This window comes from Pelophylax lessonae (assembly GCF_965119305.1).
Source record: "Pelophylax lessonae genome assembly, chromosome: 4".
Classification (NCBI taxonomy): domain Eukaryota; kingdom Metazoa; phylum Chordata; class Amphibia; order Anura; family Ranidae; genus Pelophylax; species Pelophylax lessonae.
The window spans coordinates 235,708,653-235,735,255 of record NC_138771.1 but is presented as its reverse complement, the minus strand read 5'-3'; the positions used below and the strand labels follow the sequence as shown (position 1 = coordinate 235,735,255).

General features: G+C 40.8%; 1 protein-coding gene across 2 annotated transcripts in view; it reads right to left on the bottom strand.

Annotated features, from left to right (window-relative positions):
• Positions 1-26,603, bottom strand: part of DOCK4 (dedicator of cytokinesis 4) — a 529,522-nt gene that overhangs the window by 118,428 nt on the left and 384,491 nt on the right. The window contains exons 28-34 of one of the 2 annotated variants that reach the window (XM_082254719.1): positions 25,916-25,991; positions 23,301-23,401; positions 19,402-19,460; positions 14,406-14,554; positions 6,504-6,589; positions 1,743-1,769; positions 76-171 (exon numbers count right to left, since the gene is read on the bottom strand). In XM_082254719.1, the coding sequence (XP_082110845.1) occupies positions 76-171; positions 1,743-1,769; positions 6,504-6,589; positions 14,406-14,554; positions 19,402-19,460; positions 23,301-23,401; positions 25,916-25,991 (594 nt within the window). The remainder of the gene's footprint in view (positions 1-75; positions 172-1,742; positions 1,770-6,503; positions 6,590-14,405; positions 14,555-19,401; positions 19,461-23,300; positions 23,402-25,915; positions 25,992-26,603) is intronic. The other variant, XM_082254720.1, reaches the window with a different exon arrangement.

Genomic DNA, 26,603 nt, shown 5'->3' with positions numbered 1-26,603 from the left:
CCAAACACATCATAGAATCTGCATTCCTTTTCTCAGCATGAATAGGATTTTCTTGCAATGTCATCAATCGCTCACCTGTAGTCCAGCAGTCTCTCCATAAGTCGTGTTACAGTGGCAATTAATGATACGCCACTTTCTCTCCATGTTTCCCGCTCAATTTTTTTCAATAAGCTGAAATAGAAATATTAAGTTAGCACTTGAAAAAGTGCATGGGTACAGTACACAATAAAAAAAGGTTTTATAATTCTTTTTACACTAGGTTTTTTTTTTTTTTTTTTCAGTCCTGATTCAAATATTCAACAAAGGTACTGTTGAAATTGTGCTGCAGTCACGAATGATATTCAAATTTGTATTGTGAAAAACAAAAATTAACCTAAATGTTTAGTTTAGTACCTTGTATTGCATATATATATATATATATATATATATATATATATATATATATATATATATATATGTATATATTATCTGCCATATTAGTCAGAGACAACTCTTTCCATTGGTGAGTATACATACAGAATATGCGTACCATGGTCTGTAGGTATAGTGAAGTATAAAATGAAGAGGTGCCCATATATTGGAAGATGATTAGGGCATATTAAGCCTAAATATGGTGGTATTTTTCACAAATGTGGGTCAGAAAGACTACTGCAGATCAGAATCTTTCTTTAGCCTTTTGGAAATGTTGCTGTAAAATTAAAAAATGTATAAAAAGCTTAAAGGATAAACGTGACAACCACCTACATTGCTCTAATGAAGCATGCCGTATTCTGTGTAATAGAAGTATTTCCAGTAATGGTAATCGCCATCTAGTTTTGTTTAAAAAGAATGCATTACGGCCAATAGATGGCGCTTATGATCATAGAAGATAATTATAAGTATACAGCAAGTTTCCTTGGAGCTGTGTGGATGTTTGTTACATTCATTCTGTGAACATTTTGTACACAGACCCCTAGCTGCCTGTGCAAGTTTCTATTGTTAGAATCTAGATGTATGTTAAAGTGATTGTAAAGTCTTGTTGGTTTTTTTGGTTTCTTAAAATAAAAAATACATGTCATACTTACCTACTCTATGCAATGGTTCTGCACAGAGCAGCCTTGATCCTCTTCTTCTGGGGTCCCCTGCCCGCGCACCTGGCTCTCTCCCCCTCCCATCAAGTGCCCCCATAGCAAGCGGCTAACTATGGGGGCACTCGTGTATGCCCCATAAGACACAGAGCGGGACTCCGCTTCGTCTCCTATCCCTCCTCACTAGCTCTGATTTACAGCAGCAGGAGCCAATGGTGCTGTATCTGAGAAGATAATGAGGGAAAGACCCCGGAGAGCCTCAGCTCTCGTGCACATCGCTGGACTGCGATCAGGCCAAGATATGTATTTATGGGGGGCTGGGGGAGAAGCTGCAGTAAGGTAAATAAAAGAAAGAAAAAAAAAAAACATTTTGCCTTTACAAACACTCTAAAGAAAATATATAGAAGGTACCCTTTAGGTTTAAACTCAATGTTAAGGCAAGTAATAAAACCACTAAAATCTCATAATGCATGACACTGGATTCACAAAGCCAACACCCCAGTATAAGCAACCTTCCTTGGCAGTCAATTTACGTTGAGTGCAAAAAAATGTTTCAAAATTGATCACATGGCCAAAAAGAAAGGTGGCTTAGGCTGGTGTTAAAGCGTTGGGAATTGAACCTACTGTGGACTAGAAAGAGCTGCAGGCATTTACTTTGCTGTATAAGAATCTTACCTAGGATAAGGCCCAAACAGAGGAATTCTAATCCAGGAAGGCATTGATAAAAAAATGTTCTGATTATACACACAATGAATAAATACATAAAGCAAGTATGAAACTATTGATTTGAAATAAGTAGTAAAGGCAAACCAAAAAAAACGTTTTATGTATTTTTTAATTTTGGTGGAGCTGAAAAGGGGTTTCAATGTCGGTTCTGTTATGAGAATGTTGAGGAGATGTTTCAGACAATTTGTAAATGCTGTCTCCCAAGAGAAGAGATTCATTTTTGTTCTGTTCTGTCTAAAACCTGTCACCTTGACAGGAAGTGAGTAGAAAATTCCCTCATGAGGACACAGTTTCTAAACCTTCCAAACTGTACTATTTTATTTTCTTTTTATTGCTACCTGTGTCTACATAGGGGGAACTTTACCACACTTCTTACATTTCTATACATCAATTAGAGAGAGGTGCAGAGATTTTCCCTCCATTCCTGCACAGGAAGGTGCAAAGAAATTTCCAAATTGGGGTCACAGACTGCAATAGAAAGCGCATTAAAGTTTAAAGCCGGCCAAACATGGACCGAAATTTGGCTGGGTCAGCATCGACCAGGAGAATTACAAACTATGTATGAGCAGGGCGGTTGTATAAATTGACTTCTGTACAACCGCCCTATTGGATTTTTGCCATTCGATCAGCGCCACCAGCTCTCGATATAAGGTAACAAGACTATGTTACCTTATATTGAGATACACCCCAAAAAAACAGTGGTCCAAAAAAGCAAGAGTAATAACAGCCATTTAAAGAGTTTCTGTAATAGATCAAGGAATATCTGTTTATCCTTCAATGCTTTGCTAGGAACACTAGAAATGTGATCAATATACGCACGCCATCTGTAATACTGCTGACCGTATTTAGGATGTTAATTGGCTTCAGGAATACATCATACAATGACACAGCACGAGGCCTTCCAGCACAGTTAGTTGAACTCGTGCATTGTCCTCAGCTGAGTCAATACAAAATCATCTGCTGAACAGTCCATGTGCCACAATGTCACACTGTACCAGCTTTTACCCAAAGCAATTACAAAACATAAAAAAATTTATTTGTTTCATAACCACTTCCGGATTCCTTTGAATCCAGGCCATTTTGTGGTGCTGTGACATTTTGACAGCCAATTATTTGGTCATGCAACACTTTACCCAAGTTGCACTGAAATTGTACTGTGTAGCTAGGTGTCAAGGATAAACTAAAATCCTAAAACACACAAAATCAATTCCACAATTATTGGCAGGCAGTGGCAATTAAAAAAAAACAAATTCCCACAGACACTGATCTGTGACAATTTGAAACCCCCCATCAGTGCCCCCCATCGCTGGTGGCTCCGAAACCACCCCACCTTACATTCAAACACGAAGCGCAAGAATTGAATGAAAGGATTCATTCTTTCTACCCTTCCTCTGTTGTGAGAGTAAGGGGAAGGCTCATTAATGTAAACAGTACTACACTGTTTACACTTGTAATGTCAGTGACTGGTCAGAGCAATCAATTGGTACAGAGCCACTCTCAGTGGCGCTGTACATTTTACCTGTGTTCTGCTGCGCCCAATTGTAAGACTGTGCGTTAGCCAGGCTGGCGCATGAGTGCCTACAAACAGGAGCCACCTGCCATAGTAGGGGGAACCAACCAGCTTGTTGGTTACAACAATCGGTTGCATAGAGGTCAAATGAGACTGGACTCCAAAACATCCATGTACAGTACACCCTAAAGCAGCCGATAGATTAGGTGGATAGGGTAGTCCTCCCTCCTGAGCTACTGAATTCTCTGCCATCAGAATACACTGATCAACATTTCTGGCTATAGTCTGCGGCACTGAACGAGTGGGGAAAATGCAACAAGGCGGTTTACAAGGCCGATCCATGCATGGCTGGCTTTAGGTTCACACACACTAAAATACAATGTTATATTAAAAATAAAAAATCATGGAAATGATACCCTTGTATACCAATCATTGACAGAACGACAGCACATATGAATTATAAGAGTTTCTCTCTTTTTTTTTTTGTTTTGGACAAAAGAACGTAAACTACACAGTATATTTTCATGTACTTCCTGTGTTACTGGACTACTAGCTATGGGCACTGCTATGCCAAACGTGTGCAAACTGGAAAGCAGCAATCAAAAAAACATATGCATACAGTGATGTACTATAAATGGTAAATTAATCTGGGCTTATAGTACTCCTGGACAGTGTGTAGGCCAGAGTGTGGTGGAAGAGCAGAGCTGCCCATTGAAATGCATCAAACTTCTAATAAAATATTAAATGTAACATTTTGTGGAAAAATGCAGATAATTGCACCAACTGTGAATAGGCCCTAAGGATGCATGTTTATAAAGTGGTGAATGTGACTTTTCAATAAAGATTCACTATGTGGTGAATCATTGTCAAAGCACATGCACCTAGGAGATTTTCCTGCAGAAATGTTTAGTGATTGTCAGATTCACTGCTTTATAAATATGTCCTTTATACTTTGCTTTGTACCTTTTTCCTAATTTAGAAATTTGTACTGTATCCCTTATGGAATGCGCTTCAATCTTTTATTCCACAGCTGATATCGATTTTTCCCTGTAACAGTCAACGTTGGGAGTGTTTTCCACAAAATGTGGCAATTATTTTAACAATTTACTGGTGGAGGCCAAATGTAAGGCAACTATTTCTTGATCACACTGATACCTCACGCCTGTCAACTTGAACTCCTGCAAGAATGAGATTGGCATTCTTAGTTTAAAACCCAAACACTGCCTTGGTATCACAATCTCCTTATCAAAAGCCAGCATTGAGCAGAGTAGGGACTGCTAGTTGAGAGTGACTGTTGCTATTGCATAAAACTGACCCCAACAGTGTCCAGGTTATCTACATTTTTTGTAGATAACAGAATGTTAAGGAAGAGGACTGATGGGGATACTTATCCCATGAATCAAGCACTGGACAGCACCGACCACACTGTTAAACATTGCCATTTGCCACTGCTTCATCAGGATTTTTTTACCTTAGGTAAACTCAGAAAGAACATAACCCAAGTATTAAATTCTTATAAGAATAGCACTTTTTACTTTTCTAATGCAGGGCACCGTCCACTTTACCCCATTACATAATATAATTTTAATCTAGGAATAAAATAAAATTAGTAAATAGGGTCTGGATATTTCTCAAGGCATGGTATGTACAGGCATGGGAACTATAACATGGATACTGGACAGCGCTATTAAAAATATATACTATATAAATACATTTTAAGTTTACTACCTGTTTAAATAAAATACAGTACAATCGTGAATACAATCCCAGTTTTAAGTAATAGATATTTTTTAACACTCTGAAGCAGGCATTCAGAATTGCCAAACAATTACTGAAGCCATCACTCCTTTCCTTCTTTACAAGATTTTATCACAGGTGGCAGCTGCACTAAATTTACTGTTGCCAACTGCTGCCCACATAACCACATTAAGAGCTGGTTTCTTGAACAGGCCTCAAATGGCATGGCTGCCCTTCATTAGATCAGTGTTGGACTTTTCCCTGAACAGTTATTTAGGTAAATACTATGGCCGCTGCAATTATTACTTGCATACAGGTTAGCAGTAAATAAATACATGGTGGATGTAAATAAATATAACTTACTTGAACAATAATTTGTATATAATACAGTGGCATAGAATTAAATGTTAAAACCTATTTCCCAAACTAAATACAACATCATAAAACACTGCATTTCTGTGCCTTTCAGATTACCCACAGAAAAGTCTTGTTGCCTAATCCACAGTTTATCACACAGGATGCCGGGCAATGAAAACATAAAGGCTTATTTATAAAAAAAAAAAAATATATATATATATATATATATATATATATATATTTTTTTTTTTTTTTTTTTTTTTTTTTTTTTTTTTTAATTTTTAAAGTAAAGTTACAAAACAGTAACTTTGACACACAGGTACAAATTGTTTTGTTGGTAGGAAGGTAAAAAATGAACACAAACTGGTTTTCATTACTTAAAAAAAAGTGCATTCACTCTGAATTCAGAATTAATGAAGCACTGAAACGTGATGAAAGGTCTATATTCGTTTAGAAGCTCATAGCACTTTTAAAAGCGATAAGTATTTTATTGGAGATTAACAGCAGCTTTATATGCTGCTAATTAGAGGATGCCAGAAGCATCCTCCACAGCAAGTACAGAGAAGCAGCATCCCTGACAACCATTCTCTTCTTTAAAACCTGAACAAAACAGCAGAAAAAAATACCGTTACTATACTCATACAGGACCATCTTTGATGGTACAAAAAAAAAAAAAAAGGCACAAGTGAGTTAGGGATAAAAAAAAAACACGTAGTAAATACTACATGCAGTGTCATACAGTAATGCTAAAAACAACTCATCAGTAATACACAGAAGTTTGAGTGATGACAAACAGCATATTTCTTGGCAATTTAAACCAACACAGAAAAAAACATTTATTGAAGCATCTGTCTGGTACTTTTTATACCTTCTCCAGTAAACATAACATGCCAACTCACCACCCACACATAAACCTCTCATTCTCGTTCATCAATAAACTACAACCCAACAGATCCTGCATTAGGAGCCCCTCTAGATACTGTGGTTACATTTACAAAGATGAACCATACAGTGATCAGACTCATCTATAACAGAACATTGACATATCTAGTTCACCAGCTTCAAGTATAAAAATTCAAGTGAATTAAATTTCCAGGATTACTTACATACTGTTGAAGAGCTCCCGGTAGGTTTCGTCACCTCGTCCTTCAGACATCAGGCTGTCCAATTTGTCAATTAGCTTTGCTTCAACCTCAAAGAGATACATAAAAGGTGCTTTGTTTTATTGTGCAGGAATTTCTCCAGGGCTTAGTGCCCTCTGTGTGCTTCACTAATCAGAATTCAGTATTGGGTTGTCATAGGTCACACTGTCACCCGTGTTAAGCTGCCACAGATCCACAAGAACGTTCTCAGGGATAACTGTCATAGAACAGTGTGACTTTAAACTACAGGCTGAGTAGCAGGAGCTGGTACTGCTGCTAACGCAGCTCGCTATATATGGATTCACACACAAAAAAAAAGTGCAGCCCAGTTAAATTGCCTTAATTTTTCCTGCAGGGTTTCATTTCATGCAAGACATATTCTGACACACTCCTTCATTACTGGATTTTGTAAACCTTTACCCAGCTTCTGCAGCATTATGCATATACCTGCATCCATTAAAAACATGGTATAACATATATTTATAAAGATCATTGTTCTTGGGTCAGCAAGTATTTGTGTCAAACATACAGTTACATGCTATTTTATTTTACCAATGCAACTGATTAATGAAAGGTGATTCATATGCATTGAAACACCTGAAAGCACTGATATATTTTACTGATACTATTTACAAAGCTGCAAGTACTGAGATAAAAGACAAATGCAGAAGTTAAGCTCTCTGGTCTATTAGACTGTATGATAAACATTATCAAATATTTTACATTTTAGATATATAAAGCTCTATTTATCTTTCTATTTATTGTTCATAGCTGACTTTTTCTTAATAAAAACAATAAAAATAACAGGCCTGGGTATTAAAGTTTAGCTACAGCATTCCAAATATATAAAAATACGTTTAACATAAGCAGGTTCAAATACTGCCGTACACAACATTTACCAATGCAATATTTCAGAAATGAGCAACGCAATAGCCATTAGTGAATATTTAACACATATTGGCTTAGAGCCTGTATTTAAATGTTAACCTAAAATTATGTTGTTAGACCTTCTGGGTAAGTACAAAAGGTCAAAGAAAGGTTTAAATACAATTACTACCGAAAATGCTGCTATGGGCTCCCTCCTATGCTGGTTAACTAACCAAAAGTCTAGGTACTTGGTCATGTGAACTGTTAAAAAATATTAGCCAATCAGAACTCTGATTATACCCTCCAGCGTAGGCAACATGAACAAAGGCTTAAGCATCTGCTTACAGTACAGAAAAGAGATTTGACTTCTTATTAAGAAAGGCAAGTATTTAAATCTTCTGGTATTTGATAGTTTCAAAAAAACTCTAAGATAAGCATCTTAGTGAACGCAATATAGAGGAACATGGAAAATGGTATGGAGATGAACCCACACAGGTTGAAATGCATGGACTGGTGTCTTTATTTAACCTGATCAACTTTGTAACTATTCTTGGTATATCTACATCAGTAAAACTGTAAACATAGCTTTATTAACGTTAAAGTACAGATTAACACAGTTCTGATTTGTAGCTCATTTCTAGTCAAACTATGTTAGTAGACCATATAATGTACCTGACCTGACTTATAGCAGCCATAACTTTAAACATGTAATTTAGAAAAATGACTGGACATGAATATGGGTTTCACTGAGTTAGATAATAAACTGGCAGCCCACTTCATAAGGAAGATTTTGCATAATCTCTCAGCTGGTTAGTAGTATTAGTAATAGCAGTCTATGTTTAAATACTGTTCTGAAGCAGCAAACACTGGCTGTATTCTGGAAGGGAAAAAAAACCATACTGAATTACAGAATCTATGCATTCATATTTTTAATTTATTGCCATATAGCAAGCCAAGCAACATACAAATCACCCTTTTCCTGCAAGAAATGGTGGATTAAATACAGGGTCCCTTTAAATGGTAGTTTTCTATCAATCACAGAATTAGTGAATGAATACAAGTTATTCTGAGCACCCAGAAATTATGTCCTTTACATTGCACAATGCAATTGTTCCAATATCAGGCAGACTAAAGAGCATCAGCCCAAGGGTTAATGACATTGCTCCTGCACAGAAATCAAAGTCATTTATTCTGTGTGCGTTAAACAATGTTTCAAATCGATGTTCCTATGGAGCAGCATGATGGTGGGTGTATAGAAATGGTCTGAGACAGCAGGAGAAAAATCGAGTGGGAGCTGCAAAAGTACTTGGAACACTTAGCAAGTCTCTGAGCTGGAAAATAGGAAAACGTACTCCTGTGTCAAAAACGTTTGGCCTAAATAAAGACATGAAACTTTAATCTGACATGATATCGCTGGGCACAGTTTAATAAAAATGCTTATAAGCAGTACAAGCATGTTCGCCATGTTTGCAAACTGATGATTTTATTAAAAAAATAACTGGTGAAATGACTAGCCACACAAACACTTGCTTCATAATGAACCTCTGCCAGAAACAAAGGGCATTCTGCAGCTCTATGGAAAATGCAGAAACCTAAACAAAGCTAAAAAAAATTACCACTGACCCCTAAAGTGGATTTAACCCATGATCATTATTAGCATTACAAAAAAAAAAAAAACATTGAGTTTGCACTATTTTTTGATTCCATCCTCAATCCAACTGTTACTGTATATAGCAATGACTAAAACATCCCCATGAATGGTAAGAATGATAGGGATCAGTAATCCTACCTCAGGTTCATCACAGTTGCCAAGACTAAAAAAAAGACTAATGTTAAGCCACAAGCTTTATCAAAGTTTTTAAGCATTTCAAAAAATTGGATTTTTGTCTTACCGTAAAATCTTTTTCCCTGAAGTTCATTGACGGACGCAGTCTCTGATCTTCATATCAGTAGGGTTATGCTGCCCCCTGCAGAAGTAGGACACTAGGCAGAAAAAAGTTCTGGCTACGCCGATGGGCAGTCCCAGGGGGTATAGCCTCTCTCCCTGCTATAGGATGTCAGTTTTGTATCAAAGCAGTGTCAGAGAAAATAATACCAACCCAACTCAAATAGAGGGGCGGGTACTGCGTCCGTCAATGAACTTCAGAGAAAAGGATTTTACGGTAAGACAAAAATCTAATTTTCTCTATCGTTCATTGACGGACACAATCTCTGATCTTCATATCAGTAGGGACGTCCCAAAGCAGTGCCATAAACATGAGGGGTGGGAACAGCAGACAAACAATTTCCCAAGGCTAAACCATAGCCAACCAGGCAACATAGGACTCATCAGAGCAACAAGAGGAGACCCACCTGAAAAAACATTAAACACACTCAAGGGAGACTAAAACACCCTGTAAAACTTTGCGGCCAAAGGAGGCATCTGCAGATGCCAGCGCATCCACCTTGTAAAACTTTGTGAAAGTATGAACAGAAGACCAGGTAGCCAACTTGCACACCTGAAGCACAGAAGCCTGATGGCGAAAAGCCCAGGAAGCACTAAGCGCCCGAGTAGAATGCGCCTTAACAGGGAAAGGTGGAACTTGACCCTTAAATGAATAAGCCTGCACAACTGTCTGTCTGATCCACCTTGAAATACAATCCCCTATTTTTCAGCACCTGGCTTTCAACAGCCAAGCCATCAAAGCCAGCGACTGAAAACCAGGATGGAAGATCGGCCCTTGAGACAGTAAATCCTTCCTGAGAGGAAGTCTCCAAGGAGCGTCTGCGACCAGCCTGACTAGGTCGGAGTACCAAGCTTGGCAAAGCTAGTCAGGAGCAACAAGAATGGCCGGAATCCCTTACGCCTCGATCCTGCAAAGACGTCTTGGCAGCAACTCGAGAGGAGGAAAGGCATACATCAGCAGATACTGACCCCACAGGACCACCAGCGCACCTGTGGTGTTTGCCAGAGGGCCCCGAGAGCGGACCACAAACCTTTGCACTTTTCTGTTGAGCCGAGATGCCAACAGATCTACATCTAGAGTGCCCCAATGAAGGCACAACTGCTGGAACACATCCGGAAGGAGAGACTATTCTCCTTGATCCAAGGTCTGTCACCTGAGGTAATCCACCTGCCAATTTTCCCCTCCTGGAATGTGAACAGCGGAGAGAGCTGGAACAATGCTTTCTGCCCATCGGAGGATGCCGGCCACTTCCAAGGACACTTTTGGTGCCCTCTTGGTGATTGACACAAGCCACAGCTGTGGCATTGTCCGATTGAATGTGCACTGGACAACCCCCGAAGGTACTCGGTCCAGTGGACTAGGCAAAGCCTGATCGCTCTCAGTTCCAAAACATTGATCGGCAACCTGGATTCTTCCAGGGACCAGACTTCTTGAGCAGAAAACCTGCCGAGAACCCTTCCCCACCCGGACAGACTGGCATCCGTGGTGACAATTGTCAAAGGATTTCCCTTGTTTGAGCATCAGGGACCAAAGCCACCAGATCAGGTACTCCCTGGTCATCTGACTCTGAATCTGATTGTCCAGGGAATTTGGATTCATGTTCCATTTGAGAAGGATTTCCTTCTGGAGGATTCTCGTGTGGAATTGAGTAAAGGGGACCGCCTCGAAGGACGACACCATCAGTCCCAGAACTCTCATACAGGTCCAAAGGGACGACCATATTCTGGACAGCAACAGCTGAATCACAGTCTGGAGTTTTTGGAGCTTTTCTGGGGGGGAAGAAACACCCTGGCTTTAGTCCAAAGTAAGGCCCAGATAGTCCAGCCTCATAGAAGGGATCAGGGACGACTTCTGAAGGTTCAGAATCCACCCAAACTTCTCCAGAGTTCTCACGGTGATCTCCAAATTTGTCACCAGCACGGTGAGAGACTCCGCACGGAGAAGCAGATTGTCCAGGTAATCCAGGACCGATAGCCCCCGCTGTCGTAACAGCACCAGCACTGGAGCCAACACCTTTGTGAAGACCCAAGCAGCGGAGACGAGACCAGAAGGTAACGCCACAAACTGATAGTGATCCTCTCCCACGGCAAAGCGCAGGAACCGTTGGTGTCCTGCACATATTGGGATATGAAGGTAGGCATCTTTGATGTCTATGGAGGCCAGGAAATCCCCCTGATGCAGGGAAGCCACCACCATGCGAACTAATTCCATTTTGAATTTTTGAACTTGCACAAAACAATTCAGCGCCTTCAGGTCCAGGATTGGATGCACCTTGCCTTCCTTCCTGGGGACCTTATCCGGGATAGCCACAGGTCCGGGAACCAGCAAAGACGTCCCCCCACCCAGGATACGGATGAGGGCACACCTTCAGGCCAAAGGGGCCATATGCTCAGGTCTGGAGAACCTCGATTTCTGTTTGCCAGACCAGGGTCGCTTGGACCACCCGAGCGGGCCTCAAAGGACTTTGCCTTATCGACTGACTCTAAGGGATGAAAAAACTTCTTGTGTGCTGAAAAGGAGGTGCACCGTCTGCGATGCGGGTCCTTACACTTATTAGCCTGACGGAGAAAAGTACTCTTACCTCCTGCGAGACCTTTGATAATGTCATCCAGGGTCGCCCCAAAAAGGGGAACTCCTTGAAAAGGTAGATCAGTTAAGGCCTTCTTTGAGGTCTGATCTGCAGACCAGCACTTTAGCCAGAGTATACGCCGGAGGACCACTGCCAAAACCGACAAACAAATTGCAGCCCCTGCACCAACTGGTCCAATAGCTCCGCAAAAGGCAGGGGGGGGAGTTGTTTCCCCTCCAGGTCACGGCATAGCAACTTAGCCCATTCAGTTAAGGTTTGCGAGACAAGGGCAACCGTAAACACTGGTCTTAATGCAGACCCCGCCAGGGAGTACATATTGCGGGCCACAGACTCCGCCTTTCTACTTGCCGGATCCTTAAAAAACGGGGAATCCTCCACTGGAATCATGGTAAATTTATTCAGTCTTGAGACCGGAGGGTCCACTGTAGGTGGCACAGTCCACTTCTTTATAAGGGACTCCTCAAAGGGGTAGCGTCTAGCAATCCACTTAGGCACCACAGGGGGAACGCTTTGGATGGTCCCATTCTTTCAAGGGGAAAACCTTTGTCGCTCTGGATGGCTTGTGAGTGCCAAACGTAACCTGCGCCTTATTTGCAATCTCAGCTGCGTCCTCCATTTTTAGGGTCTTACGCACAGATACAACCAGTGTGTCCACCAGCGCCTTTTCTTGCGCAGTGGCGGAGGTAGAGATGTTATCCTCACTATCAGAGGAGACAGGGCGTGAGGTAGTAGAACCAGCAGGGTGACCGCCGTCTGTGGTGGCTGAATCAGAATCAGACTCTCACACATCAGATGAAGCAGGGGTAGGCAGAGGGCGTTTTTTGGCACCTCGCCCTTTAAAGGCCACCTCCACCCGGGACACAATGGATTCCAGGACCGCCGAAAGTGCATCTATGGATAGCTGGGATCCGGAGGGCCCTGCGGCCTCCCTGAGGGGGTCAGGTGGGGACACATGTTCTGCAGGGTCCATGTTGCACCAGGGGAACCCGTCAGCAAAAAGTTGAAAACGTTTTTTTTTTTTTTAAGAAAGTCCCACCGCGCTACAGCGGATCCATGAGGTCATGCAAAGTGCACTGAAGACCCCTAGCAGAGAGAGAACCCCCCCCCCAAACTAACCACCCCACCAAAGATGCACCAAGAAGGCCCAGAATGTCTGCGCAGCACGTGTCTGCAGTGATCTCTATCAGAGAAAGATTTGAATGTTTGCACTAGGGTATAGGGAAGGGCTTCACCACCAGAAAAAACGCTGCTAGGGGCTTCCAGAACATGGCTGCCAGTGATTCTCAATAGAAATCTACTGCAAAATGGCTGCCGGGTGTACCAATATGGCCACAGAATCCTGCAGAGCACATGGGCTACAAGAAAATGGTGGCCCTACGCGGCCTGCGAAGCTACTGAGGGCACTCGTGTAGGGGACCCCCAAGCCTCCTGGATGGAATTGACAGAAAGGGGGCCCTGGGAGAGACAGGAAAACCCCCTCGCACGATTGTATATCCGTCGCTGGTGGCACATCCCCCCCCTGCCCCCAGTCAGCCTGAAGCCCGGTCGCAGCCCCCGGGAGTAGTTACAAACATCCCATAGCCCCAGTAGTAAGGGGGGGGACAGGTAGGTGAGGGGCACGTCACAGGACAGAGGGGAACCCGGGTTGTGAGGGTCCAACCGTCCTAGAGAGGGACCGCTTCCACCCCAAAATCCACCAGGGAAAAGGTAGGGAACATTTACTAATACCAGGAACAGGAGGGCGCCATCTCCTGGCAGAACCCCTTTCTGCTGAAGTGGGGGGGCTGTCGGCCAATAAGAACGCTGCAACTCGGGCCTAGACCCGGTCGTATGTGACCTGGCAAGAAATTTAACTCACGGGGCCAGTCCCCGTCTGGTAGGACTATGTAGGTAGGAGCTGGGTTCTGCGTGTGCTTGCTGGTCGGCTGGGGTGACCACTGGATCTATATATCCAGCCCGTTGCCCAGATCTGGCTTAGTTGCTTGTAAAAACTCACAAGAAAAAAATCCGGAGAAAAAGCTAACTAGAAAAAAAACGAATCTAGAAAAAAAACTGTTGCCAGGACCAGAGATTCCAGCAAGGAACTTACTCCTGACTAGGCAGATTAAAACTGACATCCTATAGCAGGGAGAGAGGGTATACCCCCCTGGGACTGCCCAAAGGCGTAGCCAGAGCTTTTTTCTGCCTAGTGTCCTACTCCTGTACAGGGCAGCATAACCCTACTGATATGAACATCAGAGACTGCATCCGTCAATGAACGATAGAGACCAGCCAGTAAACACAACTGAACTGTGTAACACAATTCAAGCCTCACAATCAGCAAATGAAGGTCATTTTATTTACACCTCTATATAGTCACCTAGTAGATTTCAGTTTCAGAAGATCGTGCTCACAACATCAAAAGATTCATAGAAAATAAGCTTGAAAACAAAATGTTATTAAATTGCTTCAAATGTTAAGTACCTGTTTAAAGTTGCCACTTCGTCTCTGCTCCCAGTCCATTATGTCATGGAAAATGGGGATCATAACATTCCGCAAGTCTGGTTGAGGTATCAGTGTTACCTCCAGAAATGGACCAATTAAGGCTGGGATAAAGTGCAACTTGTGTTCACCTGTGAAAAACACAAGAGGTCACAAAAAAAAAAAAAAAATGCTGCTACCTACTAATAATGGCTTGCATAGAATACAGACATCTCCTAAAAGTGAATGATCTTTTAAATCTCAAAATCATTATAGTCATACAAAAATCATTCAGCGAACTGAAAATGCTGTCCAGGAAACAGGGTCTGATAAGGCAATACAGCCAGCCCTCCTTTACTGGGCCTGAGCCCTGCAGTTCAAAAGGGGGCCTGGGCACCTGCTGAATAGGAGGGCTACAGTCTTATTGCAAATACTGATCCTCTTCTGCCTCCCCCCTGCAGCGCTGCCAGCCTCTCCTCCTCTATCTCCCTCTGGCTGCACTGCAGGGGGATTGGTTCTAGAACATGCACTGCTTCCATCGGCTGTCTGGGCCCCCCATGTGCCCCTTTCCCTTGCAGCGCTTCAGGCTACCATCCACTCCTCTCCCGCCAGCAGCTGCTGCAGGCACACAGAAGAATGTATAAGGATGGAGAGCGGGGGAAGGGACTAGTAAACATCACATTTTCTGTCTCCTTCCTTTCCTGAATGAACACAGTGAGTGATTGGTAACTACCACTCCTATGTTCATTCATCATTTAAGCATAGTAACCCGTATTTACTATGCTTCAGTTTGTGAATGATCAGGAAGCCTCAGAGTGCTTCCTACTCTTTCATCTGTGCAGCGGATGTTGATAAATCTATGTCGTCAGTTACTTTCGGCTGGTGGGGCCCTATCAGGTAGGCTGTATGGGGCCCTGTGATTTCTAACAGCAGCCCTGCCAGATAATATTTCTATTATGCTAAAGACCAAATGCCTATTTTATATTAAGTAACTTAATATTTTTAATTTATATAGTGTTCATATCTTGTGGCACTGTACAAAGAATATTTTAGTAATTGTAGAAAATACAATTAAAAGTTCAACTTTAGGAACTGGTAACATGTTTTACCCATTTTTATGGTGGAACATATAACATGTTCCCATTGCTGCAGCCACTTCCATGCAGGGCTCTGCCCACACAGCCGCATCAATCATTCACGGTTCTGTGACAATGAAATACTATGGTGCTGTTGAGTGCTGTGGTAATTCATTGAGTCTTCCTGTCAGTGTGAAACTGCCTGCCCATATGATGTACAGGCAGACAGTTCACACTGACAGTTTGCAGGATCTGCTGAACGCTGGTACAATGCTTTCCAGGCTTCTAAAAAACTAATTAAATAGTAAATGCACTTTTTTTTACGTGCAAAAAATATACAATTATTTTTTTTAAAAATCGTGAACTTATCCTTTTAAAAAAACTTTCAATACATTGACTAGTGCACTTAAAAGGCATAGCAAAAAAAGGCACTGAATAGTTCATAATTTAGAGGTACAAGGTAGACAGGGGATTGCTTTTGAAGGGGGGGCTATGGGTGGTACTGCAACCTTTCCTGTCAATGTTATGCAGTTTCCTTGCTTATATACTAAAGCAGACCCTGGTAATCTACATGTGAAAGATGGCAGCACAAATAAGCAAACATATGTTTTGCAATGGTGCCTTTTAAGCATATCTAAAGCCAAAACTTTATTTTTCCTATTTTGGATAAAGTATGGGAGGCTATAAACTGCAGTTTTTTTCAAATTTGTGTCCCACTACTATTACTACCCGCCCTGTAGACTTAACAGGAAGTGAAAGAATATCTTTCCGATGTGAGGGAAAAACCCCCTTAGACAGTTGTCAAGGCAACACGTGTCCCATTTGGAAGATTTCACCTATATTCCTCTTGTGGTGGCAATTCAAAATTTTGGATTTACCTTCACTTTCATTTCCTGTGCCATTGGTGTTCAGGACAATAAAAGGGAATGAAGCTCCCAAACAGGGACTCAGACAGGAATACAAACCTGACAGTAGTTTTAACAACTCATCACTATCCACTAATAAAAAAAAAAAAAGGTTTATCGTAAGTTACATTTTAAGTCTAACTTCCTACTTTTGTGGTGACAAAAAATATTGGTCAAAGCTAAACAAAGCCCATACATGATGAGCACAGTGGCTGCAAGGGTGGAGTGCAGCAAACAAAATAAAATGAAGGCTAAAGTGGTTAAGAAAAAAATAAGGTAAATGTGAAATTGATGGCAGCAACAGGTCTCACAAATTTGGGAAAGGGCAACAAAAAGCTTGCAAAGTAAGTGGTACTATCAAGGAAGAGTTGGAAAAACATTTTGAAACTAATTAGGGTAATTGGCAACAGATCAGTAACATGATTGGGTATAAAGAGCATCGTAGAGAGTCATAGGGGTTCATTTACTAAAACTGGCTAGTGCAAAATCTGGCGCAGCTCTTCATAGAAACCAATAAACTTTGAGGGTTTTTTTTTTGTCAAAACTTAATTGAACAAACTGAAGTAAAACTTAATTGAACAAACTGAAGTTAGAAGAGGATTGGCTACCATACAGAGCTGCACCAGATTTTGCACTCTCCAGTTTTAGTTAATCAACCCTATAGTGTCTCAGAAGTAAAGATGGGCAGAGGCTTACCAATCTGTGAAAACTGTTGAACAATTTCGAAATAATATCTCTCAACGTCAAAAGACTTTAAATATATCATCTACTTTAATATTTTTGGAGCACTGGTGTGTTGCTGTGGCATGTTAATTGATATAAGACGTATGACTATAGGTGCTAGTGAGCTGCTGCTACCATTATATTAAGCTCTCTGAGTCTTGAAAAAAATGCAACTTATAAACCAATGAAAATGGTGAGCTGTTCCAATAAAAATTATACTCATATCTATAAATGGTAAATACGTCAAGGAAATAACTTTCAACAATCGTGTATCATAATCTTGTTTCATTTAAATATGCCGTGGAGATCATTCACTCTGGAAAGAAGTGGATATAAAAGAAAGATAGCTGGATCTCTGTGAGGAACACCTTGACCATATTGCGAGTTATATATACTTTTTCAGGTGAGCCCGCATTGCACATAGAGGAGGATACCAGGTGGCTGGAATATTTACTAGAAATCACTTATTCATCACTGAAGGTTTTTGTGGAGCACTTTATGCAATGAATATTTTTGTGGACTTATTTCACAATGCTTGTTTTTTGGGAGCAGAAGTTTTTATTTATTTCACATTTAATTTTTTCACCACATTATCATCTATACATGTATGTTTACATAATAATGTGTACTGGTTTTGGTTACTATATCACAGATATTTATGATTGTATGTCATTATGATACACAATTGTTGAAAGTAATTTCCTTGAATTATTTACCACATATAGATAGTAAAATTTTTATTTGAGCAGCCTGCCATTTTCATTGGTTTATATCATCTACACTACATATAATCATCAAAAGATTTTGAGAATCTGGAGAAATCTCTGTGAACGGGACAAAGCCAAAACACAATATTGGATGCCCGTGATCTTCAGGCCCTCAGATGGCACTGCATTAAAAAATAGGCCTGATTCTGTGATGGACATCACTGCATGGGCTCAGTGATGATTCTTCTAAAAACGCAGTTAACCATACCATCCAAAAATGCAAGTTAAAGCTCTGTCATGCAAAGAAGAAGCCATATCTGAACATGAGTCACAAACGTCACTCTCTTCTCTGCAACAGACCATTTAAATGAGCTTTATGCCAAAGTGGAAAACTGTGGTCAGAAGAAATTAAAGCAGACATACATGCTCCTAGATATTTTTTTTTTCAGAGAAGGCTCTGCATATTTTAGCAGGACAATGCTAAACCACATACTGCATCTATCAGAACAGCATGGCTTCGCAGCAGAAGAGTCCAGGTGCTTAACTGGCCTGCCTTCAGTCCAGACCTTTTAACCGTACAAATATTTGGCGCATCTTGAAAAGAAAAATACACAAAGAAAACCCAGGACTGTTGAGCAGTTAGAATCCTATATCAGGCAAGAATGGGACAACATTACTATCCAAAAACTCCAGCAACTGATCTTCTTAGTTCCCAGACGATTATAGAGTGTTGTTAAAAAAAAAAAGGAGATTCTACGATTCTACACCACAGCAGAGATGACCCTATCCCAACTTTTTTGAGACATGCTGCCGCCATCATTTTAATAATTACCTTTTTTGCCCCTTAAAATAGTACATTTTCTCAGTTTAAACATTTGATATATTTTCTATTGGTAATAAAATATGGGTTTATGAGATTTGCAAATTATTGCATTATGTTTTTATGTAGATTTTACATAGCGTCCCAAATCTTTTGGAACTAGGGTTGTATAATGCATGAGAATGTGTTACGGACTATAAGCAGCACAATGCACGAGTGGCTAGGTGCTGCCTCTGGAGACCTTCACCTATAAGAAGTGTAATGTATGTTTGCTATGTAGTTCCAATTAAAGGTACTCAGTTTTATTTTTCATTGCCTGAACCAACAATAATGGAGGCAGCAAGGACAAGAGATAGATATGTGGCTGGCACCCATTTACACAATGTTCTTGAAAGGTCACATTTTCTTATGTGCATGTGTCTCCAGCAAAATCATATAAATATCATTTAAACTATCTGTAAAGAATAAATAATAAAGCAAAGAATAATATCCTCACTCCATTTTTTTTTCTTTGGTTTCAGGAATTTAGGGAATTATGTAGATTTTAACATTTGTGACTCCTCAAACAGCAATAATGAGTCAGGCACAGATGCAGGTGGGAGGTAATCCTCTGGCCAAAACATGTAATAGTCACTTACTACTGTCAGAGAGTTCTAATAAATTAGGACAGAATGAGTATAATCTTATCATACAGGACATTTAAGTGTACGATTGCAATGACTATGATTAAATTGCAGCTCAACCATATGTTGAAAATGATCGTCCTACCTAAATTCTGCCACATGCTGAAGATTTCACAGCCCATTGTCACACGCATGTCACCATACCTAAAAAAGACAATGCTATGAACAAATGACAGCATATTGGAAGGTCAGAGACAAATGTTTAAAATATGATAGACACAGGTGTTTTTATCTTCACCAGTGCAAATGTTAAAAACTATAGTGATACTGGTTCAGTTCCATGCTTAATATCCTGTTTTTATATCAGGATTTACATTTTTTGGAACTTCCTGTTGTTGAATAACAATTTAAGATTTTGCCAACATTATTGTATAAAATACATGCATTTACAGACTGCTAGATGTAAGAAATGCTCTGTATATGAACTCATGGATATACAGTATATACACATGTATAAAATAGGACCACAATCATTAATACACATAGATGCTTTTACATTTGCTGAAAGAGAATAAAGCCACAAATATTACAGTTAATATTTGTATTAAAGTACTAAAAGAAGCAATACTAGCTGATTCTTCCTCTTCTGAGTGCACATTTCACTGAAAAGAATGGACAAACATTGAACAAAAAATATGTTTTATTTGCTTATATTTTGTAAGGTCTGGTCACACTTGTCTGTTTTCTAAATGCATTTTAGGTAGAAACCCTATAAATTCCTATGTGGCAAGTTCATGTATATGTACTGCAGGTTGGTACACTTTTTAAAAAGTAAGCATAATTGTGCATGTATGCGTATTAGGCAGATCCACTGGAAGAAAATAAAAAAAAAAAAAAAACACAAAAAATGCATGTCTCATGCAGTTTTATGAATTTTAGTTTATTTACACTTTAGAAAGCCCCTTTTCTAAAAGTTTCCTCCTCTTTTTACTTCTATCAGTGTTGGGTTAAAGGTTGTATGATGAGTTTTCATTCTCCTCAGACTGTCCTATGAGGCTGCAGGACCCCTGACCCTGTCTGGACGGTGCTTATTGGCCTTGTGTTGATCACATGCACCCTCCCAAGAAAAAAAAAAAAAAACTACACACCAAACTGAGCATGTGCAGAGTGCCCCGAAAGCTCTGTACTATGAGCAGATGGATTGGGGACTGTGGAACAAGGGGAGGATCAGATAAGAGAGGATCAAACAGCCTTTTTACACAATGGGTAGGATTAACCTCTTAGGTTCCACAGTGAGTATAAGGCTCCATGTACACTGGACATTAGAAAAAACGTGCTGCAAAGCCAGTTCTGACGCCGGGAAAAAGCAGCTGTTAAACGTGCTTTTAGTAGCTTTTTCCATTGGCGTTATTGCACGTTTGGCCACGTTGCTTTTAGCAGCGTTTTTTCTGCCTCCATTCAAAATCAATGGTTCCCTATGGGAGCCTATTGATTTGAATGGAAGTCGCACCGCAAGTCGGATCAGGATGATCCGACTTGCGGCACGACTTGCGCTGTGAGAATCTTAAGGGGGAACTCCACGCCAAAAATGGGAAAAAAAGGCGTGGGGGTCCCCCCCCCCCAGGTTCCAAACCAGGCCCTTCGGGTCCGGTATGGAATTTGAGGGTAGCTCCACGCCGAAAAAAAGGCGTGGGGTCCCCCCCCAAAATCCATACCAGACCCTTTTCCGAGCACGCAGCCTGGTAGGGCAGGAAGGGGGAGGGGACGAGCGAGCGGCCCCACCCCCCCTGGACCATACCAGGCCACATGCCCTCAACATGGGGGGGGGGGATGTTGGTGCTTTGGGGCAGGGGGAGCTCTGCACCCCCCACCTCAAAGCACTTTGCCCCCATGTTGATGAGGACAGGGGCCTCATCCCCACAACCCTGGCCGGTGGTTGTGGGGGTCTGCGGGCATGGGGCTCATCAGAATCTGGAAGCCCCCTTTAACAAGGGGGCCCCCCAGATCCCGGACCCCCTCCCTATGTGAATGGGTATGAGGTACACTGTACCCCTACCCATTCACCCCATAAAAGGCAGTGTATGTAAATAACGACAGGAGACATTTTGGAAAGTTTATTAAAAATCTTCATCTGGTCTTCTCCTGCTCTGGTCTTCTCCCTCTCCGGTCTTCTGCTCTTTTGCTGTCCGCTCTTCTGCTGTCCAATCTTCTGCTCTTTTGCCTCCTCTGGTCTTCTTCTTCCTCTGGTCCTCCTCCGACGATGTCTCCGGTGATTATGCCGGTCTCCGCAGCTTGTTATATAGCCATTGTGGGTGTGGCCTCCCATTGATATCACAGAGAGGCCACGCCCCCTTATATCACAGATGACGTCATAAACGTCCCTGAACTCAACTGCCTGCAAATGACTGTAAACGACCCTGTGTACATGGACAGATAAGATAAAATGTAGATGGGTTCAGGGGCTTCTAAAAGAAAACGCCCAACTGCTCCTAAACGGCCATTTACAACGTCCCGTGTACATGGAGCCTAACAAGCATGCTTTACTGCATATACAGACTTATTTTACGGTTGTGGGTTTAACACTTGGGAAAATGCTTTCTTTTTCCACTGTGGGTAGAGTAGGGGAGGGTTATAACCACTTTGCCATCTGTATCCTATTGGGGAGATTTCCCTTCACTTTGTCTCACAGACACAAAAGGAAGCAAGAATAAATCCCGCCAAAATTAGGGAATCCCTTGTAGTCACCACTGAAAGATTTTCAATCTATTTCTGTTCTACTGACCACCCACAATTTGTCATTTTCTTTCACGATTTGGTATAATGGTAACCAGGACAAATCAAGTGGGTGAATCTCCCCAACAGGGACACAAAGAGCAATTAAAATGTGACATTTGTTCCAATCTCTCTGCTCTAGGTAAAACAAAAAAATAAAAAGTTCTGCCTTCAGTTAAACTTTAAAGCATTATGAACGATAAATTATCACTTCTGATTCAGATTTACTCTTCATGTTACCAATCTCTCCATCCTGAAACAAAAAAAGCCAGTGATGAGACCAGCAATAAGAGAGAGGTTGGTCTCATCCCTGGGACTTTAAACAATGCATGCTGGCTGCTGTTATTTTGGTCACACTCCCAGCGAGTGACTGCGGTGGCATAGGACAGCAGTGTAAACTTTTATGTAATACATAACTCCAAGAAGTCCTGTGCAGCAGATGACCAAGTTTGTGGTCGCTAAAATGACTATGAACTTACAACCTCTGAAACTAAAGTGGATGTAAGGGTTACTGAGCTACCCTGCTGCAATTGGTTCTGTTTAGACATAACCCTTACATCCATGGCAGTAAAAGGGTTAAGGGCTCAGACTCTCTCCTCTGTGAGAGTAAAGTAATTCTACTTCTACAATGATTAAAGTACATAGGAAGAGACCGGTTTATGGGATATTTTCCCTGGAATGTGTAAGCAGATACTACCTATATTTGTGGAATGAACGCTGAATCACATTACTGGGCACTTTAAATTTTAATTCTTGCTTTGATGCATGGTATACAATAATATTTTTTAACTAACACTCTGTAAAGCTGCCAATGGCGCTGCCATGATTTTCTCATCTGGACAGTAAGGGAAAAATGCATAGGACCAAGTTTAGAGAGATACTGTTGATGACATGTTTTTTCCAATGACAGGATCGCTAAGGTGACATTTGCCTCAGACTAACCAACAGCTTTTAATAATTTCCCTTTGAGATTAATAAAGTATTCTGAATATGAACTACAGTATATAACATGAGGGTGTACCCAATCAAGAAGGTTGTTATAACTAAAGGAGATTGTACAATTACAATGTAATGTAGGCTAAAAAACAAATCTGGTTTAGATTATTGCCCAGGTCGGTTACTGTGTCTTCTTGACCTAAACGATTCAATGTGTTTTCATACCCTACTGTATGAGAAAGCACACAGGTGTGATCAGACCACAAACAACAAGTTTTGGATTACTGCATTTACACGCAATTAAAAATAAAATAGCAAATGGAAACCCAAACGTACTTTTCAAGGACCTTTTTCATCTTGGAAGGGGTAAACATTTCCAACTGCAGACATGATTGGTTTATGAAAATAACTGCAAGGTAAAAGTATGAATCCCAAATCTGTATGTGGGAAATAAAGACGCAAATTAAAAATTTAAATTTTTCAATTATTAAATTACATATGTTATAGACAGTGCATTTCTGGTACTTACACTGACAAAAAAAACAAAAAGCTATTTGTGATTTTTATCCCGTTTCACCATCATTTTCCAGAAGAAATTTATGAACACAAAATCAAAGCAAACATACATGAATGCATAGATAAACCTACACTTACATACACAGGTTTTATTGTATGTAGGTTAATGCTGCATTATGATAATTTAAATCATTCTGCATCTAGTAGTAGAATCCACATTTTGTTGAAAAAAATACTTCAACTCTTCTAACAGTCCTGCTAACAGTCCTAAACATAACACCTCAACCTGAAAGCCTTTGACTTGATCGTATGGCTCTTCTTGGTCATATACTGAAAAAGTTTGGCTTTGGTCATACCTTTGCCACCTGGATCAGAATTCTTGACATCTAACTCTCTGCCATCTTAGAGTGAATGATATTATATCGGACTCCTTTTCCATACAAGAAACATGGCAACTGTTCCGCAGACCAAGATAGACAGGATTCTGACAGTGATCTAGAACTTCCAAGTCTACTAAGGCGCTTTAAAGTCAATCAGAGAAAATTCTTCTTGGCTGAGAATTTAGATTTAGTGATAAATTATGTCTGTCCTCTGAAATTTACTCAGAAATTCAGAGACCAAGGGTAGAAAACAACTACCTCTATCAAAATATATCGAAAACAACCTACCGTTATAACAGCCTTTAAACATAAACTAGTTGCTTAAACAGATCTTAATCTTAATTTCATCAGAAGGATCAATTTATTTATAAAATGGCATTTCTCCCAACATTTCTTTATATACATTCCAACTGCTCTGCCTGTATTCCCAATTAAAATTTTCAGGAACCAGCTCCTTGATTTCCTTATTTGTCTGGCACCAGAACCTCCCAGATCTCCGGAGCTTCCCTCTACACAAGGGGGTCTGGTATTTTCAGACATACTGAGATACCACTATGTCTCTCAGTTAGTACACTGGTCGTTATATCCACGACTTAATAACGCAGTCACTGCAAAGACGGCAAGGGTGGTCCCTTCATATGAAACATTTTTTTGAATGTTCTACATAGACAAACTCTCCTTATTACAAAGGGTACACAATGTTATCAATGTTGTTAAAAATGTACAAATAATACCTTTAAATACTTCCACATGCAGCATAAACCACAGTTGGTACATTTTCTAACCACTCCCATTGGCTCTCAAATTAACTGCCTGGATATTTTGAAATATATAAATGATGTTTTGAAATATATAAATGATGCCAGGAAGTTTTGAATTATTCCAATCTGGCAAGCAGTGGAAGTGCAGTTAGGGTTATAGAATGTTTTGCTCCAGCCCTTTTTACAGGACCATGTAGTACACCTATCTGTGCATACACACACACACACACACACACACACACACCTCATTTCTAGATTATATAATACCTTTATACAGGGAAAATCCCCTAACCTACTCTGTATCCCTGATATAAGAGAACAGGAATGGGAGGAATTCTCTAATTTGGATATATGTACAGGTGATAAACTCATAGCACTGCTATACTTGAAAATGAACAAATGGGATTCACCTATCTGTTATACAGGTCAATTAGATTACAGAGGCAATCCCATATGTTGTAAAATTGCACCAAAAAGGTTACTGACTTTATCTCACAGAGTTTTGCTATAACCAATATTTGCAACCTAGTATAATCGGGTCTACTTAAGACTTAGATATCAACCTATTGAAGTGATTGCTTAACAAAGTACTGTCTCTACAGAATAAATTTAGGTTAAATAAAGGTTAAATAAAAATGATAAAATATGAAGCGAATGGGTTTCCTGTCCTAACTCCTGTGAACATCAGACTTTAGTTTGAAACTCTCATCATTTGTATGTCTTCCAATTTATGCACTTTGCACTCCAATCACCTTAACAGGTTATCTATTAAACACACAACAAAAAAAGGTTGCACTGAATCTTCTCTGACATCTTTTCAACAAGTCAACAGTTTTTTCTAATTCCCCAGAACTATTTTTTCTATGTACAACTTGATAAACAACTTTAATTCTGTATTTATTGCTTCCACTATTACATGATTGTTTCAGGCTGCCTTTTATTGCATATGTTGGCCTCGGATGTCTATAAGGCCCCGTTCACATAGGGGCGATGCTACTTCGCACTGCGACCTCCGAGGTCGCGGTGCGAGCAGCGCGCTGCGGTCTCGGAGCGGCCGCCACGGACTTCATAACATTGAAGTCTATGGCGGTCGCCTCCTGGTCGCCCCAAAGAAGCTCCGGACCCTTTTTCTAGGTCGGAGCGACTTGTGTCGCTCCTATTAGAACGGGTCCGCAGCTTCCCTATGGGAGGCGACCTGCGGCGACCTGTGAGACGACCAGGTCGCCTCACAGGTCGCCCTAGTGTGAACCGGGACTTACTGTATGATTCACTCAATAAACAAAACAACACCTACCTTATAGTCAAAGCCCTCATTCAAAAAGTTCTTCCGCAATGCATCCGAAAGATACAGTACTGTTGTAATAATAACACTGAAAAAAGGAAAAGACTTGATTATACATAAAAGGCCAAATTCTATATAATTTATACATTAGTTAAATTTCACTTGAAAATGACATGGGACGGTTCAAAAGAAAGTAGCCGAAATTCGGCCTGTGTGTACTGCAGCTGGTCCAACAGAAGGCGGCTGTTTGGCTGGCTTCTGTCAAAGAGGCATGACCGAAAAAAGTGTGCCAACCGGGCTCCCAATGGCTGAGAGCACTGACTGGAGTGTTCTGGCGGGGGGTTGTCAATAGAGTCCTAAAGCATAACATTTCTGAAGCACTGCCTAGCAAAGAGACTGAATATGCAATTGACAGATACACTATATTGTCAAATGTATTGGGACACCTGCCTTTACACGCACATGAACTTTAATGGCATCCCAGTCTTAGTCCCTAGGGTTCAACATTGTGCTGCATGGTAGGGGGAGACAGAGCAGGTGTGAACTCAGGATAAAGCCTCCCCCACCCACTGCTCTGCACATTTCCATTCCCCTAAATGAGCTCCCTCTCTTCCGACATACAGATAGGCACTTGTAGAGGCAGAGAAGCAAGTGGGAGCTCAATCAGGGCAACAGTATGCCTTTCTCAATGGCACCCTGG